Source organism: Lynx rufus, unplaced genomic scaffold, assembly GCF_022079265.1.
Source record: "Lynx rufus isolate CCGP_SWC_20201006 ecotype Redwood Valley unplaced genomic scaffold, mLynRuf1.p SCAF_8, whole genome shotgun sequence".
Taxonomy (NCBI): domain Eukaryota; kingdom Metazoa; phylum Chordata; class Mammalia; order Carnivora; family Felidae; genus Lynx; species Lynx rufus.
Genome location: NW_025814896.1, coordinates 88,528,404 through 88,546,805, shown reverse-complemented (window position 1 = coordinate 88,546,805; position 18,402 = coordinate 88,528,404). Strand labels below are relative to the sequence as shown.

The 18,402-nt window shown below is 54.5% G+C and overlaps 1 protein-coding gene across 4 annotated transcripts in view; it reads right to left on the bottom strand.

Annotated features, from left to right (window-relative positions):
- Positions 1–18,402, bottom strand: part of DYSF (dysferlin) — a 225,763-nt gene that overhangs the window by 88,784 nt on the left and 118,577 nt on the right. For all 4 annotated transcript variants that reach the window (XM_047069397.1, XM_047069398.1, XM_047069395.1 and 1 more), the window contains 3 exons: positions 16,758–16,931; positions 3,087–3,180; positions 2,466–2,543 (listed from right to left, as the gene is read on the bottom strand). In XM_047069397.1, coding sequence (XP_046925353.1) covers positions 2,466–2,543; positions 3,087–3,180; positions 16,758–16,931 — 346 coding nt within the window. The remainder of the gene's footprint in view (positions 1–2,465; positions 2,544–3,086; positions 3,181–16,757; positions 16,932–18,402) is intronic.

Below are 18,402 nucleotides of genomic sequence, written 5' to 3'. Positions count from 1 at the left end.
TACTTCTGGAGGAGAGCCCTCTCTGCCCCAGACACATGGCAGGCAGGCTGAGGGTGATACCGGTGACAGACACTGCGCTAGACCCTCCCCTGGCCCCAGACATTCTGGATTCACACATGAGTTTCCTCCACGAAATGCCAGCCGGTGGCCACGCACAGCCTCCAGCCGCCAGCCGCCCCAGGGTCAGTGCCAGGGGAGAAATTGCTTTGGTTTAGGGTTTGGGAGTGAAAATAAACACTCTGGGTTTTATAGGTTCACCCATGTTGGCTGCTGTTTTCCTTTCCAGCAGCTGGTCAATCAGGCCTTTCATTCAGAAGCCAGCGGCCTCTGAGGAAGCCCTGGGCAGTGCCCTCAAAGCTCAAGGGATGTTTATTTGGGGGAGGGGGTGGGACTGGGATGGAAAGTGTGACATCTCCCACAGACCAGCACCAGGCTGACCTGCCTGTGGTCCCCAGGGTGCATGCTGCCTCCTAGTGGGTTCCTTAGGAGGGGCTCCCTCCCTGCAGGGGCCTCGGCCAGCCTAACCCACAGAGGACGAGGGCTCCCCCTCCTTGCCACATGCCCACACAAGCCTGCCGCCTGCACCCCCATCTCTCATGCCCCCCTCAAGGAGGAAGAAGCAAGACTGTAGATTAGTCCACCTCTTTTCTCTGGGCTACATTTCAATTGTCAGCAAGCATCCTGGCAGGTTCCCAACAAGGGGCAATCGCGTATCTGCCCCTAGCCCGCCAGTCCCTGCGTGTTAGTTTTGCATGCGCTTTTCAGAGGGCACCCTCAGGACCCCGGGCCCAAAGCACAGAAGAGAAATTGCCCCATCTACCGTGTGCCTGGCTGCACAGGGCTGGAAAACAGGTCACCGAGAGGACAAAATGCGAGGGAACACAGCTGCTAGGGGTGAGGGATGAGAGTGGGCCCCCATGGGGGGAGGAGCAGGGCCAGGAGGAGGACAGGCAGGTGGCTATAGGCTGCAGTGCCTTTCTAGGAACAGAGAGTCACTCTCATAGAAGAACTCAGTTCTACTCAATTAAGCAGCAAGCTTTTGGAGGGTGGTAAGTCACTTGTCAGCTATTTTCACTCAAGCAATTTAGTTAAGCATCTGAGTCTCAGTTTTCCTCATCTATAAAATGGAGATATGAAATACCCACTTCAGAGGAGAGTTGTAAGGGTTACGTGAAATAATGCCAGTAAAATGCCTGGGCTTGTCGTGAGCACTCAGTAAGTATTCACTCTTTAGCTACCAATGCTGCAGGTTCAAAGGCAAAGATAAAGCCCCTTCCTAGAGGTGTTCACAATCATAGTGAGAAAGATAGATGTCAACTGATCTATGCAGTGGTCAGGGCTCTGAGAGATGTGTTGGTGGGGAGCTGGCCAAGTGTTGAGGAAGGAACAACCAGCTCAGCTCAGGGAAAAGTCAGAGCATCTGGGCTGCGTCTTAAAGAATGAGTAGGTGTTTGCAGGGTTCAAGATAGAGGGAATACATCTAGACAGAGAGAACACTGAGTACAAAGGTCAGGAACGTGGAAAAGCTCAACAAATGTTGACAAAAGCTGGCGAGGCCAGAACTAGTGGTTAAAGGTAAAATAGGGAAAGGTTAAAGGCAAGGTCCACAGGGGTCAGGTCAACAAAGGAGCTGTCTGCCAGGCTAAGAGCTGGGGATTTCTCTCTCAGTGTCTAGAGGTGAAATCAGAGCAGTGACATGACCAGATCTGTCTGAGGCAGTGTGGAAAGTGGCAGGGAGACCATGAGTTGACCAGCGTGTCCAGAGAAGAAGGGGCGAGGCCAGTCCTCAGGAACATCTCCAAGAGAAATTCAGAAGCCAGAATCAACAGGAGCGGATGACTGATGGTTTCCAAACTGATGGATAATAGACACATGCTGATGTGATGCCAGGACCAAGATAGGCAACAAAGGGACCCCTGGATCAGGGGAGGAGGGCACACGGAGTTCAGTTTGGACAGGATGAACTGAGGAGCCGCTGAGGCATCCAGGGGGAGATACTTAAGATGTGACTGGACTTTAGCCTATCAACTAAAAGCCTAGAAGCTTCCCTGACATGAGTGGTCCATGAAGCCAGGGAAGGTGAGGGGACCCCAGTGCCCAGAGAAGAGGACACAGACCATCAGGACCATCAGACTGAGAGGGCCACGAAGCTGAGAAGGAGCAGGTAGAGTAGTAAGAGGCTGCAGAAGACCTAGGAGAAAGAGGTATCCCTGGGGGTCAAGGCCAGAGGGACTTCCAGAAGGAAACGATGGTCAATAAAGCCAAACCCTGCAGAAGGGTCAAGCAGGCCACCTGACAACCAGAAAGCCATAGTGACCCTGGCAGCCACCTCCACAAATCCAACAAACACAGCTAAAGCCCCCACCCATAGACGAAGCCCCGGGCCCATGTTTCCTATGGTCCAAAGGTCTGATGGCTCAGCTCCCAACCCTCAATCCCTGGTCCCTGGCTCCCCTCCCACCTACCAGAAAAAGAGTCCTTGTCCATCGAGGGCAGGTCCCGGGCCTGGTACATGTAGCAGCGTAGGTGGTAGCGGTTCCCATCTGCACCAAGGAAAAACCAGAGATGCCAAGTGAGGGGCTAGGAGTGGCTAAGAGGGGGAGCTGGGGCGAGGGTAGAGTCTACCCCTAGGAGGGGTCACAGATGAAGGGTCTGAGCAATAGAAATGACACACGTCACACTATGCGGGAGTGAGCTCCCCACAGGATCAGAACAGACTACAGCTCAAAGGTAGACACCTAAGTGCCATGTTCTTGGGCCTAGCGAGAAGTGGTGAGGGGGGATGGAGGAGAAGGAGGAGGAAAGGCCAAATAAATGATGGGGGCAGCCAGAATGCACAGGGCCTTGAATGCCTGATTCCAAGCTTTGAGTTGATGCACACGCCACACGTAGATAGATGTGTGCATGTGCTCACAGATGCCTGCACACACACACACACCCCAAAAGATATTGACCCACCACAGAGCACATAGACTCGATTCTCCCTAGCCCCCCATATACACTGGACCATATAACCCCATACAAACAAGCACAAGGTTACACATCCATCCATATCACCCCTGTAGACACCCCCAAGCATCACTTACAATCAAAGATGCAGGAAATCGTGGGTCTGTTCACACCAAAGCTCAAGGTGGACACGGACATGGAATCTTCACTCTTGTCGTCCACCACGCCACCCTGGAGACACAGAGCTGGTCATGGCTGATTCTGACCCCAGAGCCTGGGAGTGGCAGGAGACTGGCCTGGGTCAGGAGACGTCTAGCCACTCTTCGGATGCTGAGAGCTGGGCCATCAGCCTCTAATTTTACTCTAGGGTAGCACATCCTCCTACAGCATCACCAGACTCCAATGTCAAGTCCACAGGTAAATTGTTCTCTCTCTCTCTCTCTCTCTCTCTCTCTCTCTCTCTCTCTCTCTCCAATGGACACTAGACTCAGAATGGAATTTTGAGTTATTCCAACCCAAGAGGTTAGAGTCTGATAGAAGGAAGGACTCCAAGGGAGAGAATCCAGTGGGGATTTTCCCAGTGGGAGGAGTTAAGAGAAGCAAACATCTGGAGGGCCTGGTCCACCATCTCTGTCCACCCCCTACATATTTGGACACCGGGTCCTAGCTCTGGGAGAGGCTATACCGCATCATCACCACCTCTCAACCAGCTCCCCCTGAGCCGAGGGTGAAAGAAAGTGCAGGTTGAGGCCAGGACAGGCACAAGAGCAGGGGGCTGACTCAGAAGCCAGTCTGCAGTTTACTGCACATAAAGTTAGTCAGTCAGCCCCTCACTTTGTCCTTGTTAGCACGGGGCTCTAACCACTGGGCCACGCACCAGCTTCCTTGGACCAGATGCCCACCTCCCTGATGCATCCAGGGCCACCTCTGCCACCCTGCAGCCTCTCACTGGGGTCCTGAATGGTTTGGGGAACTCGGAGACCAAGCAGGACCTCCCCCTCAGTGACAGAGAGATACAGTGGCCTGCTTCCTATGATCACAACTTCAACACAAGCTCTAGAACCAGACTGCTGGAGCTCCAATTCTGGTCCTGTCACTTATCGGCTGTTTGACTTTGGGCAGCTTGCTTAATCTCTCTGAACCAGTCTCTCTGTAAATTTGGAATAATTCTACAGTATCTAGCTCAGAGAGCTGCTGTCATTGTTAAGGAAATACATTACATATTGTTCTTAGCACAGCTCCTGGCACATAATAAATGCTCAACCGATGTTTGCCATTAATGATCTTATGAGAGAAATGAGGCACAGGTGGGACAAAGGCAGGGTAGGTCATAAACTATAAAGTTTGCAATTATACTCGGGGGTGGTTCATATACCTCATATTTGTTCAAAATTATTCCAGGAGCTGGAAAAGTGGACATTTCAGGAGCCACAGCCCTGGGTAGAAATCAAAAGCAATCAATCAAGCAATCAATCTCTCAACACACACACACACACACACACACACACACACACACACTCACACACACTCACACACACACACACACACACACACACACACACACACACAGGAGAGCAGGATAACAGGGAGGGGTGTCATACTACAGACAGGGAAAGACCCAAAGGCCACCATGCCTGAATCCTTCTCTCCTGAGCAGGTGTGGACCCCAGGCATCCTGGGCTCCCAACAGAAAATGCATTTGGCCCGGCCACGTTACACTGGCCTCCCGCCAGGGCATGTACCAAGTCCAGCAACTAGTGGCTCCCAGTTTCAGGATCTGCAAGGCCGCACACAGGGCTGGACCTGGGGGGGAGGGGGCCGGCAGGCCACCCCGGGCGTGAGGTGCGGGATGCCAAGGAAAGCAGTTCAGAACAGGGCTTGGCCAGCCCCCCGTGCAACAGCCATAGTCCGTGCCATCCAGGGCACCTTGGTGGGGCGAGAGGGGGTTCAGCTGGAGGCAGGGTGGAAGGCCCAGACCCCTGTAGCCCCTCCACCTCAGCCTGCAATGCACTGTGCCCCCCACGGGTAGGATGCTAAGGTGAGTGAAGGGAGGGAGGTTGGCTCTGACCCCCCCCCCCCAGCCCTATAATTTCTTGACTCCCTCTCAGTACCTACAGGGACCTCCGTGCTCGCGGATCGCTGCCAGTGCACATCCCCACTCACCTCACGCCTCCTCCAGATGGCTCCCCTAGCCTCCCCTCAGCATCACTCCCACCAAGAGGCCTCTGTCTGGGGCTTTGGCAGCAATTTCTGGGTCTCTGTCCAAGGGCAGTCTGCCCTCCTGTGATCAGAAAAGGTGTCCCCCTCCCTGGGATTTCCACGTGGGCGGGCGCCAGGTAGCTCAGGCCTAGCTCAGTGTTTGGCCCACAGCAGGCCCTGGCCCTGAGAAATAATGTCCTTCAGAGGGAGGAACCAGTGTCCCCTTGGGGCATACCCCTCACACTGCCTGGGCTTCTCCACCTGTCCTGCCTCCAGAGTGGGGATCCACAGGGTCCTCGGCCACCCCCCAACCCTTTAACCTACCTCCCAAGTGCAGACCTGCCTCTTCCTTCCCTTCCCCCCCAGCTCAAAACGACAGATAGGGATTGCTGAGAAGAAGCTGGGAGAACGAGGAGCCAGGCTGAGGGACACCCAGTAAGTTCGGTCCGTCCCAGCAGAGCCCTGGCCCTGTGGCCACCCTGGTTCCCAGCCTGGGCAGAATTCTACCCATCTCACTGGCCAACGTCTTTACATCCTCTAGCCCACTGACCTTCCCAGGGTGCTCTGCACGCATCCTCTTCAGGCCCTGGGAGCAGAGAGAGGCCAAATTTCCCCCAGCCAGCCCAGACGTGGCCTCTGAATTGAGTCTCCAGCAGTCTGGACGCTCCCAGACACCCCCATCCCTGATGATTTCCATGCTCAAACCAGCTGAGACCCTCTGGGGGCCCCTTCCTTGTCCCCAGGCCTCTTGCACATAAGTCTTTCTGCCCCTTTCTTTTCCTTCTTTTTCCTTGGGTGGCCAGCCTCATCCTCAAGGTCACCCTGCCAGGATGAGTCAAGCACCCCTCCCATGTGCTTCCATGGCACCCTTGATCTAGCACCCCCCATCTACCCATCTCCTCCCACTGAGACCTCTGTGAGGATTCTGTCATACGCCCGCCACACTTCACACACAGCAGGTGCTCAAGACAGACCTGGAGAGCGAGTGAGTAAGTCAACACATGAATGCGGACACCTCAGGAGACAGCAACAGCGTGAGCTCTGGAGAGAGCTTATGAAGAAGGCCGGCCTGTCACCCGGGCTCATGTACGTTAACAGATAATCCAATGTCACACTTCCTTCACTCCGAAGTATTTTTTGGTTTTCACGCGTGGGCATACAGGGCTCACGCTCCAGGAATTTCTCTCAAAGCAAACAATGAAGCCTCAAGAAAACCCGATGTGGGAGCTTCTGGGAAGCACCACCTTCCCGTCAGTCCTTCCCTCTGCCTGCCTTGTGCATTGCTGGATGTTCAGCAGCATCCCTGGCCTGTACCCATGAGACCAACACAGCTTCCTGACCCCTCAGTTGTGACGACCAAAAATATCTTCAGACATTGTCAAACATCCCCTGAGGGATGGGGTGGGGGTAGAAATCGCCCCCAGCTGGGAACCACTGGTGGAAAGGGAATGCAGTGGAACATCCACAGCCCATGGCAGGTTCCTAGCACACAAGCAGCACTCAGCAAATGGTGCGAGTGAGGTCAGTTTAAATCTTTCAACTCTCCAGTCTCATGCTAAACAATACCTTCCTGCTTTAATCTGTTTTCTTTCTATTTGGAATCCATCGTCTTCTCTCTGCCACAGGACCTTTGCACGGGCTGTTCTCTCGACCTTGAATGTCCTCCCATGTGAGCTAACTTGAGCTCTTCCCTCAGCTCAGTCATCACTGAGGCCTGGATACTGCTGTGGTGGACATGTCTTCAGCCTCTCCTCACTTCTCTCCTGTATCCGTCTCTCCGTGTGTCCAGGCAAGGCACACACGCTCCTTTATCCCCAGCACCCAGCCTGGCATCAGGCACTTAGTAGTCACCCAGTGAAGACTTGTCACATAAAATGAATCACCGGCATTCCCTGTCCTAAGCCACGTGGGCAGCATTTAGGCCCTAGGTTCCAGGGGAAGGGTCTGGAAAGCGTACATCAGCTAGCACCCTGCTTCCCTTGGAAGGCTCAGAGTAAGATGCCACCACAGAAAGAGCAAATGATAGGGACTCACCCCCCCCCAAGGACGGAGCCATCTCTGGGGTGGAACAGAATGGAGCGAACCCTTGGAAGGCCCCATTCAGGAAAGCTTCCTGGAGGAGGGGAAAGAGAAGAGGTGCTGACTCAAGGGGAGCAGCAGTATGCTGGATGTGTGCCCCCCGCCACCCCCACCCCAGAGCTTAGAGGAAGCCTCAGCTAAAGGGCGAAGCTGGGGCCGGGCAAGGAAGGAGAGAAAGGCTGGCTGACTTCTGCTCCTGCTCAGAGCCCTGGGTGGAGAGAGCCAGGCTGCAGTGGCGGCTGACACTCCGCTTTCTGTCCACCCACCCTTCACCCCCACTCCATGCACTCGCTCTTCCCCAGCCTCCAGGGCCGGGCCCTGGGCATTGGGTTTCCCACAGCCACATTCCTGCCTCCATAGCTCATGCCGATGCGACTCCCAGACTGTGGTCTGTGGCCACGCACTCCATCTTGGGGCTAGCTGTGTAAGGGATCCTACTGCTCGCCCAGGGGACTGGGTAGCATCCAACCCGCTGCTGCCCGGCTGGCGGCCACGGATCTCTGGAGGAGCCCGAGCTTAGGACCGTGAGGAGCTCTCTCCTCAGATGGTGCGGGGCTGCCCCCGGGGGTCGCCAGAGGCAGTGGCTAAACCCACTTTACCTGCTGAGGACTCCTGCCCTAGGACCCTAGTGCGGCCACCACACCGGGAGGAGGCGGACAGGTTCTGGGAAAATAAGCAGCCTATGAAGGGGACCCCTCAGCCCACCTAAATTGGATACGAGATCAAGCGCCAGACCGCTAGTGTGTCTGGAATTCCTCCTGCGCTGCTGCTTGTCTGTCACACACACACCTCCTCCCTTTGCCAGTGGTTCGATGCCTCATCCATACAGGGCCTAGACATCCAGCTCAGGAGCTCTAACACGGGGGCAGGACAGAGGGGCAAGAGCGGCGGTGGATGCAGCAGAAAGGCTGAGCAGAGGGCCTCTGGGGCTGAGCAGGCAGAGGGCGGAGCCACCTCAGCCACACCATGGCAGTCAGGAAGCAAACAACAGAGCCTCGGTGGTACCTCAAGGGGGCTACACGGATACCCTCTACCCCATCAGAGTCAAGCAGGTGGGTTTCGGGGACCAGCTGCTCTCCTGGCTTCGTGAGGAGGACCCAACTCCAATGCCTGATGGACCCAAAGAGCACAGGGACAGAGCTGTCGGGAAGGCTGCTACGATCGGGGCCCTTATCTCTTATGTAAACAGGATCAGGGGACCCCCCCCCCCAGAGCAGCAAGTGCTGGAGCTGGCCTGCATAGCTCATAAGAACAGATTCTTAAATCTTCAGGTGTATTGCAAGCCAGCCGTTAAACACAGCCATTTGTAACCATTATACCACATGCATTTATAACTACAGACATTTTTTTAGAAACAAAGATGATACTCAAACTCATCACTTCCTAATGATTTTATGACCTTTGACTACTGTCCTGCTCCTGAGGTTACTTGCGCCTAGTGTATCTGTGGGCTGGAAATACTATCTAACCATCTGCTACTGCTCATCTCTTCCCGTCTCCACTCTCAGTGATGCCACATTGCTAGCTTGAAATCGGCCACAGTGGGGGTATGTACACCACGGAAACCAGCAAGTACTACAAACCAGGCTGAGTTTGTTTTTTGGATGTTTTTTCTGGAGAGCCAGCTGTTTAACACTGACCAGCACGCGCTACGGTGAAGTGCCAGGATCTCTTCTCCACTACTGGCTTTGCTAGGACATCCAAATAACAAACAGCAGCATAGGAGCAGTATGCTATAAATGCTGCACGACCCCACCATTATCCACAAAATTTTTCATAACACTCATGTGAGGAAACGCCGCTAGGACAATTATGACTTGCCTTCGCTGTACCTCAACTTGCCTATCCGTAAAATGGGAGTGATGATAAAACCTATCTCTTAGGACTGCTGGGAGGGTTAAAGGAGATGATGCACCAACAGGGCAGGGAGGCAATGCCTGCTCTAGAACAGCTGGTGAACGTTGTTCGGAAAGGGCCAGAGAGTAAATACACCTCTGCAGGACATATGGTCTCAGCAGCCACACACCATGCATACACAAATGAGCACGGCCATGTGCCAGTAAACCCCATCTATACAAGCCGGCAGAGGCCACACTTGGCTCGTAGGCTATCGTTTGCCAACGCCTGTTCTGTAAGGAGAGATTCTTATTTTTGCTGTGTTGTTCTTACCCCTATCTAGAAAGTGAAAAAGCTGGGGCCCAGAGAGGGTAAGGTCTTCCCTAGGATTGTACAGCAAATTAACTGGCAGAGCCAGGGCATCTCCTGGCAGCCTCTCGGGGCTCTTCCCAGTTTCTGCTTCCCCATCAGAACTCGGCACCAGAGCAGGGCTCAGGGACAGGACAGGGCTGAGCGCCAAGTCAGGGCCTTGGGGAGCCCAGGGCCCACGTCACTGCCCTGGCTGCCCAGCCTCAGCTTCCAGGGAAACCCCACACAGGCTAGCAGGCCAGGCCAAAGGAGGGGAACGCTTTAAAAGAGGGAACTCGGGAACACAGACCTCCCTTCCTAATCAGGGCTGATTGCAACCTTAAGTAGAATAGCAGGCAAGGGTGCACCCCCATTTAATTTACAGCTGGAGCCGAGGCTTGGAAGCAGCTGCAAAAATCCTTGCAAAACTACTGGCCGGCCCCTGGGGAGTTTGGGAATGGAATCAGGAAACCTGGAGAATCCACGATGCCACGTGTGGGCTGGCGCAAGCGTCTGCGTGTATGTGTGTGTGTGCGCGTATGCGTCCCTCTAGACTTTCCGTGTCTCCCAACGTGGAGGCTGCAGAGAACGCTCAAGCGGGTTTTACCCAATGCCAGGGTGCCTCCGTAATCAGGGCCATAATCAGGTTCCAGTCTGTCTGGGATGGCCCTCCCTTATGCCTCTTTCCCAGCATGATTACACATAGTATAGGCAATAAATTATAAGGTCACCCTAGCAATTGTGGATGCAGACCCCAGCGCATGGACCGTGACACGCATGGGGCACCAGACACATCTGCCCAGCTGTGACACACACACCCCTCAGCACCCATGCATGCCTGTGTGCTGGCATTTTGTCTCAGGTACCCAAACATACAATTGGACCCTCAAGACTTCAGCATCCACATCTGGAGTGAGACTGATCCAAGGGTCCACCCATTTAAAGGAATTACCCAAATGGTCCTTCTGTGTGGGGCAGCAGAAGGCTCTTGAGCGGCCGGCCAGCCTTCCGTTAGCTCCCGCTAGCACAAAGCCAGGTAGAGAACAGGTGCTCAGCTACCATACTCAAAACATAGAATCCAGGGAAACCTGCAGCCACCTCCCCCGCCTGTGTAGACCAGTGGGGATTTTGATTACTTAATGAGGCAAACCCCTCTCACCTCCCAGACGCTGCCCCTGGTCAAAGCGCCCGCTCTGGGAACCGGGCCTGCATGCTCTGCGTACAGCATGGGCTTCATCCAGGTGCAGAGACGGCCCCTCCCCTCCCCACTCACATCTGACCTCCTTCTCAGCCAGCTCAAAACCCACATTGCTCCTCTCTGGCACCAGCCTTTCCCCAAGCTCCCCCACCCCCACCCCCAGCACTTCCAAGTCCCAGCTGCTCTTCTCTGCCCCTAGGCTTGGTCTGGGAATGCCTGTCTCTGTAGATCCTCTCCACTTCAGGTCAAGACTCAGGCTTCTGACAACCAACTGGAGGCTTCCAGGGCTGACGGCAGTTTTGCCAACTCCCCTCTAACTGCCCCAGGGAAGCCAAGCCACATGGCTACGCAACAGCCAAGAGCTCTAGCCAGCAGCCCAGGACCCTCCCTAGGACCCCACTCAAGGGCCCTCTCTAGGGGGAGGACATTACGCCTTAATAGGAATGGAGATACGACCTTGGGGAGAGAGGACAGAAGAGCCCATTGTCTGGCCTTGGTTCTAGAACTGACTCACGCTGGGCCACTAGGCAAACCCCTTCTCAGGTCTGTTTCTTCTGGAGTAATATGAGGGGCTCAGAGTTGTTCTAGAACAGCACTACTGTCCAACAGAACTTTCTGCAACGATGAAACTGTTCTAGAGCTACACTGTCCAAAATGGTAGCCACGAGCCGGGTGGGGCTATTGAGCACTTGACATGTGGTTGGTGTGACTGGGGAACTAAATTGTCTTATTTTAATTACTTTAAATGTAAATTTAAATACTCACATGTGGCTAGTGGCTACTGTATTAGACAGTGAAGTTCTGGAACCTCAGTCTCCCCAACTGGAAAATGGGTATAATAATAGAATCCAGTCTTCTGGGGTCACTGTGAGGATAAAATGAGACAATGTATATAAAGCTTTCAGCCTGATCTTTAGCACACGGCAAAATGGGTTTTAGCAATTCTTATCCTCTTTGGGGTCCTAAATTCCCTTGAGAATTGGAGGAAACCGTGAACCTTATGTCAGAATTTACACACCACAGACACACATGTGCACATACATGCACATCACACACGTGTACACGCATACGTGCACATACATATCACACACAAGCACATTGCGCACATATTGTTATGTGCACACACATCATCCATGTGCTTACACATCATATCCGCACACCCACAACCATGCATCCAATTTCAAAGGGACCCAAAGCCAGGTGGAGAGTGCCTTTCGAACATGAAAGCTCCTTCCAGCTCTAAAAATCTCCAAGGCTGTGAGCACATGTTGCCGAGTCCCCATCTCCTTCCCTCCTGCCCAGGCTCAGGCATTTCAGAAAACCCTTCCTAACCCTCGGGGCCAAGCACAGAGGCAGGGCTCTGGAAAAATCCTTGCACATGGAGGGCAGGCCCAGGGCAAGGGCGACAGGATGGATTCCGTGAGCTCATCCCAGCAGCCGTCACCAGAGTTCCCAGAGAGGCTGGTGGCGTCGGGAAGGGGTGCCTGGGTGGGAGCCGGCGGTGGCGGCAGCAAGGGGTGTGGGGCGAGGAGAGGGAGGCTGGATGGAACGCGTTATAATAGCAGCTTTGTGCTCTGCTTCCCAGCTCCCTGGGAATGCCAGGAAGATTATGAAACCGGTGTCTTTGGGAATGCCAGGATATTAGCTGGAAAAAGAATAATACGAAAATAAAATAATGCTCGGGATGGAGACAGCAGACGATTAGCAGACGGAGCCAGGGCCTCCCGCTCCATGGAGGGAGCCAGGCTTGGCCCCAGCAGAAGGTTTCAGGGAAAGGCTGCCCGTGCTAATGAGCAGACAGGGCCTGCCTTCCAGCAAGATGTCTTCAGGAGGGAAACTGGCAGGCAAGGCTCGGCCTTCTGGTGGACCTGTGGGCCAGGAGAAGGATGGTAGGAGGCAAGGGGGCGCCACAGGCCTGGTGCTCGGGCCCAGACAGCCAGAAATGTCAGATTACCAGGGAGTCCACCTGGCCACCACCCACGGCTCTTCCCTGGACTCCTTCAAGGTCTGCCTCCCAATGTCCTTCCCTAAGAAGCCTCCCTCACTAGACACCATCATTCTGGAATGACTCTCATTCTGCCCTCCAGCACTTCAAAGATGCAGATCCTATGGGGTTTATTTGTACTCACATGTGAATGCCTCTCTTCCTAATCAGACAAGAGTGCCCCGTAGGCCAGGCCTCCACCATCAGATCAGGGGATCATTAGAAGTAAAAATCACTTTTCTCCCACCAAGGAGCAAGGAGAACATGTCATCATACCCTGTCTCCCTCTCTAGGACCCTGGCCACACACCTTCCCCAAATAATGGATACACTCCGCCTCTCTCTGAAAGGCATCTAAAGGGGCGCCTGGGTGGCTCAGTCGGCTAAGCATCTGACTCTTGATTTTGGCTCAGGTCATGATCTCACTATTTGTGAATTGGAGCCCCACGTGGAGTCCTGTGTCCACCCCACTACCAGTGCAGAGCCTGCCTGAGAGTCTCTCTCTCCCTCTCTTTCTCTGCCCCTCCCCTGCTCGCTCTCTCTCTCTCTCTCTCTCTCTCTCAAAATAAATAAATTTTTAAAAAACATGAAGAAAAAAAAAGGATCCAAGTAGGGAAGGAGGGCGATGTGACCACCCTCCTCATCTTCCTCAGGCACGATGTACTTCACATCTTCACTACTCAGAGATGGTCCTTGGACCAGCAGCACTGGCATCACCCAGAGTCCTCTTAGAAATGTAGACTCTAGGTTCACCCAGACATGTAATCAAGAGTGTGCAACAAAGCCGCCATATTGCTCCTACGTTGACTAAGGCTGAGAAGCACTAAAGACGTGCCATGTGGTTTTTCCTTACAATGACTCTAGGATGCAGTGACTTTCACAGGTGAGGTAACAGAGTCGCTAAAGGGATAAGTAACCTGTCCACAGCTAGGAAGCAGAGAAGGCAGAATCCAAACCAAACATGCTCCCCTGAGAAGCCTCACCTATCCCACCACGCTCTCACCAGGCGAATCAGCAGACAAAAGTACCCAGCGGGTAAGGGCAGCACCCAGGACAGTAGCTGGGTCCTGGCACCCAGAGATCCCTACCATCTGCTCCCATGATGCAGGGTGGACTTTAGCCCCCATGCCTTGCTGGAGCACCAGTATGTCCCAGGACAAAAGACAGCAGGTTCAGGGCAGGAGCACATAAAAGTGGCCATGGAGGAGTGTGTGTGTGTGTGTGTGTGTGTGTGTGTGTGTGTGTGAGAGAGAGAGAGAGAGAGAGAGTTTGTGTGCATGTATGAGTATGTGTGCGCATGTGTGTGTGTGCATGTGTGAGTGTGTGTTGTGTGCTGATGGAGGTTCGATTCACTAAAGTAGAGTAGTCTAGATAGTTACCATCAAATGGGCCTGTGGCCCTGCCCAAATGCTGGCCACACCTAAAGACTTTCCAAAACTGTGTCCTCCAACTCCAGGTCTGTGGGATCCAGCCTCTCCAACCACTGTCTGCCTCTGGTTCTCTATGTCAGCCAAGCTCCCCCAGGACTCAGAGGGCTTCACTATGTTGGTTTCTTCTGCATATCACAGGCAAGTCACATCTGCTTCACAATCAACCACCTCCCCATGTCTGTTGCCTTGACATTTGATTTCAATGCTCCCTCATGACATTTTCTCCCACATAAAGAATAAACGGATTGGTTTCTCCATGTCTGGGAAGTACCCCCCTTCATTCTCCCAGTCACCGAGCCATGAAAGCTTGGCAGTGGGTCCCCAGCCTTGTTCCTCTTCTTCCCCCAGATCCTGGCCAGCCCAGAACCCATCCACACTTCCGTCCATGTGTCTCTGGCTACCTCTGGCCTTGCGTTCTCTCTCCCACGGCCCTGGCCTCCCTGCCCTAAGCGGCCCGGCAAGCGGCTGCCAGGTCCGCCTTCTTCACACAGCACTTAACCATGTGTGTCAGACTTGCCAGGGCCAGCCATGAACTCATCGCAGCCCCAGGCCCACCACGCCCGCCCCATGGCCCAGCAATGGGAGAGGCCCTACCACGCACCCAGCAGAGACTCTGGGCCCATCTGACCCTCTCCAAACTCTGCCACTATACTGCCCTCTACTGCCTCCCCTAGCTCCCACCCCAGATGGTCGCCTCATCCCAGATCACTAATCAAGGTTCCTGATGGTCTCTACTCTTCCACCCCCAATCATCCTCCATGACTACTTGATTAATGGCCCTGAAGCCCAGCTCTGACAAGAGCACTCCTCTGCTCAACAATCCACACTGGTTCCCTACTGCTCATTGAACAGAGTCCTGTGGCCATCATCAAAAGCTCTTTGCCCAGCACCGCTTGGGTTTTTTTTTTTCCTTTCCAGATGCTCTTCTCCCCATCCTGGTGGTGCTGTCGACTACAGAAAAGGGGCATGACCGAAGTGGCCAATCAGAACATTCCATTCTTCACCTTCAGGCTGGCATGGGCACATGACCAAGACAGCTAGTTAGTCACCCACGAGACTGTCACAGCATCATGGTGAAAACAGCACTCTCCTCTCTGGGGCCTCCAACTGTGAGGAAAACAGAGGATGCCAGGTGGGCTGTGCTATTTTACCTACCAGGACTTTGCCGGCTATAAAGTTGGTGTCAGTCTTTTGTGGGCACCATTTTTGTTACCACACAGAGTGAGGCAGTGTGAGAATGAAGCCAAGACAGAGGCAGATGTCAGAAACAGAGTCCTGCCAGGCTTAATGCCTGTTTGGCCTCTTGGACTCTCCCATCAATCTGAGCCCTTAAACTCCTTTTCTCTCTTTAACCCATTTCATTGAGTTTCTGTTCACCTTAGGGTGCCCGCCCAGCCTTCTCAGACATGGCCCTGACTCAGTTCTGCCACAGAGGCCTTTATCCTCCCGCCCCTCAGCTGGAGCCACAAGACCACCCCCAGGCCCTGCCTTGCGCCCAAGCCAGGCCCTTTCTGACAGGACAAAGAGAGTCAATGGACACCAGCCCTGCGCTACAAGCCCTCCAGCTGTGGCTGCTCCAGCTGGGGCAGCAGTTTCCTCCCACCCAGGCTGAGCACGAGCCCAGCAGCCCAGAGCTCTGCCGTCTCCTTTCAGCCTCCCCACAACTTGGCCCCAAGACATCATCAGACATCCAGCATTATCCGGCCCCCAGAGGGTGTCCTCTCCCATACTGCCACCTGGCCCACCATCAAGGCCCGAGAGGGCTGTAACCCCTCTCGGGACACTGCCAACTTCACCTCCTTTCCCTGATTCCATCCCATCAGATCCTGGGCCTGTCCTCGGTACTCCCTGGTTCAAGGCAAAGACCCACTGCTCCTCACTCAGACCAAATCCTCATGTACATGTGCACCTGCACACACACACACACACACACACACACACACACACAACTGGTGCACACGTCAGCTATAGAAGCTGGTGGGACCTGCTCCCTGAGTCACAGCCCAAAGCCCCAGGGGGTGGGCAGTCCTGGCTAGATTTCAGAAGAAGGGTCTCTGACTCTGTATCTCCTCCCACCTCCAGAAATCCCCAGGCCAGAACAGAGCGGAGAATGGCCCTACTCAGACTAGCCAGGAAGGGTCTGCTCATCTTTTGGGGGAGCACATCAGCCAGACCCCAGGTAACCTTGAGCTGCCCCAATGTGACCTTCTCCAGAAAGTGTGCTCTAAGGCAGAAAGCCAGCCTGAGGACTCAGTTTCTGAGGTACATCTCTCCCCCAGAATTCCCAGGGATGCCGTGACACGGCTTCTGTCCAGCCAAGGAGCACTCATGTCCAACCAAGGACATTCAGGGGTTATTAGACCTCTCTGGCTATTCCCTGGGGTGAGGCCAAAGCCTCCGAGACCCACCCTGCAGCAGCCAGCGTCTTCAAGAAGAGCCAGGTCCCTCGGCTCTAGCCATAGGTCAGACCGAGACCCTCTCTGCCTGCTCCCAACTTGACTACACAAAGCAGCAGTGGATCTCCCAGTGCCAAGAAGGGAGCCATTTTACTTTAGGAGCACACCCAGACTGCCATCTACTTTCCCCACAGGCAACTCTAAAGGAACTGTGTAGCCAAGGTGACCAGCCACTGTTCCATCTGAAGTGCTATCCCGGGGGCTCCTACTTCAGCCCTGAACAGCCCTGGAAAGCAAGCTGCACCCCGCTGACCCACCACAGGCCCAGGGACAACGTACCAGAGCCCCCTCGAGGGCAAACACGGCCGCAGGCCCTGTCTTCTCCAGGGGCTCCATGCGGCGGCGCCAGCGGCGGCGGCGGAAGGCATCCGTCTTGCGGTACTCCAGGTGGAACTTCCAGCCAAAGAGCGAGGCGTACTCCCAGCCCTCGCCCTCCGCCTCTGCCTGCCTGTGCTGCATGGGAGAGAACAGGGCAGGCTCAGGCACTGCTTGGAGGCTTGCAAGGAGTCCTTGGGCTGGACTCCTGCTGTGCCTCTCTGGCTTGCCCTCCAGGAGTCCCCACCCGCTCCACACCAGCACCCTCCAGGTGGGAAAACCTGGGAGGGCTACCTGGAGGAGGGGGGCTCTGAGCAGCTTCTGCAATGACAAGAAGGAGCCCGAGTCGGAAAATCAGGAGGGGAAGAGGCTCCCCAGGTTGTGGGGACCCAAGGAGCCAGAAAGGGAAGGTCGACTAAAGCAGGGCTGAAAACACTCGGCTTTGGGTTTGTTTGTTTACTCAGATTAAGAATGGATTTCATGGATCCAAGGTTTTCTTGTCATTTCCTTTTTCTTCTTCACCTCCCAGCTTATAAAAATAGAAGCGGGTAAATGAAGATTCTGTTTCCCGACTCCAGGCTCTTTTTCCTTAGGCTAGACCTAGGTCAGCTGTGGAGGTACCCCGCCCCCACATTTCCTCGAGGGGACCCTTTCCCAGACCTGGAGAGAGACCTGGAAGTCCCTTCCTATTCAGCTGGTGACCTGAGAGACTGTCCTCGGGTACGCCTCAGGCTCAGGCTATGAACTAAGCAGTAAGTGCCTGTCCTAGAGGGCAGCTGGACTGGGCGAGCCATGCTGCCTGACACGGTTCACCTCTGTCCCCTGGGTGCTCCTACAGGGACAGCTGAGTCTGTCTGGTTCATGGCACCAAAAATGGTTTGTTGCCTCAAAACCTTGCTTCTCCCTGGACCCAGTGACATACTTGTCTAGAGTCTCTGTGCCCAAAGAGAAAGGAAGAAATTTGGGTGATGCCAAAGGCTACTTTTGGACTGGGGGAGGCCTGGTTCTTGGACCAAAATTCAACTGCGTGCTTGGGAAGGAAGAACACAGAGCAAGAGGCCCCAGGGAAGGCAGGCACTGAGGCTGTGCAGCACCTGGGCATCTGCAGGACTCTAGGAGCAGGTGCATGTGCTGTGTGCACTCATGTGTCCACCCTACGCCTCTGTCCTGTGGGTATACGGGCATGCCTGTGCGCATGTGTACTTGCACTGTGTACACATCCCCTGGTAAATGCTGAGGGAGCCCACCGAGGCCACTCTCCCAGCTGGCACACTCACACGATACATACGTCCTCACCTACCAGCTCCAGCAGCCCCCTTCTCCAGGGAACTGCCCATGCTGAAGGAAGCAAGCCCCATGGGGAGGGTGCGTCCCTCAGCCCAGCCCCAGCAGCCCCAGCCGATGACACAGCTAAGAGGGTACAAACCCCAGCCCCCTTGCCTCCAGGTGAGAATGATTTTCTGCTGCTCCAAGGGGTACCCCTCCCCAAGCCACAGCTCAGACCAAATTTGACTTGGCCTAAGACGACATCTTTGCTCCCAGCACTCCTGAGAGCACTGCTTCTGTAAACTACCTGCAGCCAAACCCGTGCTCAGACCCTGCCTCTAGG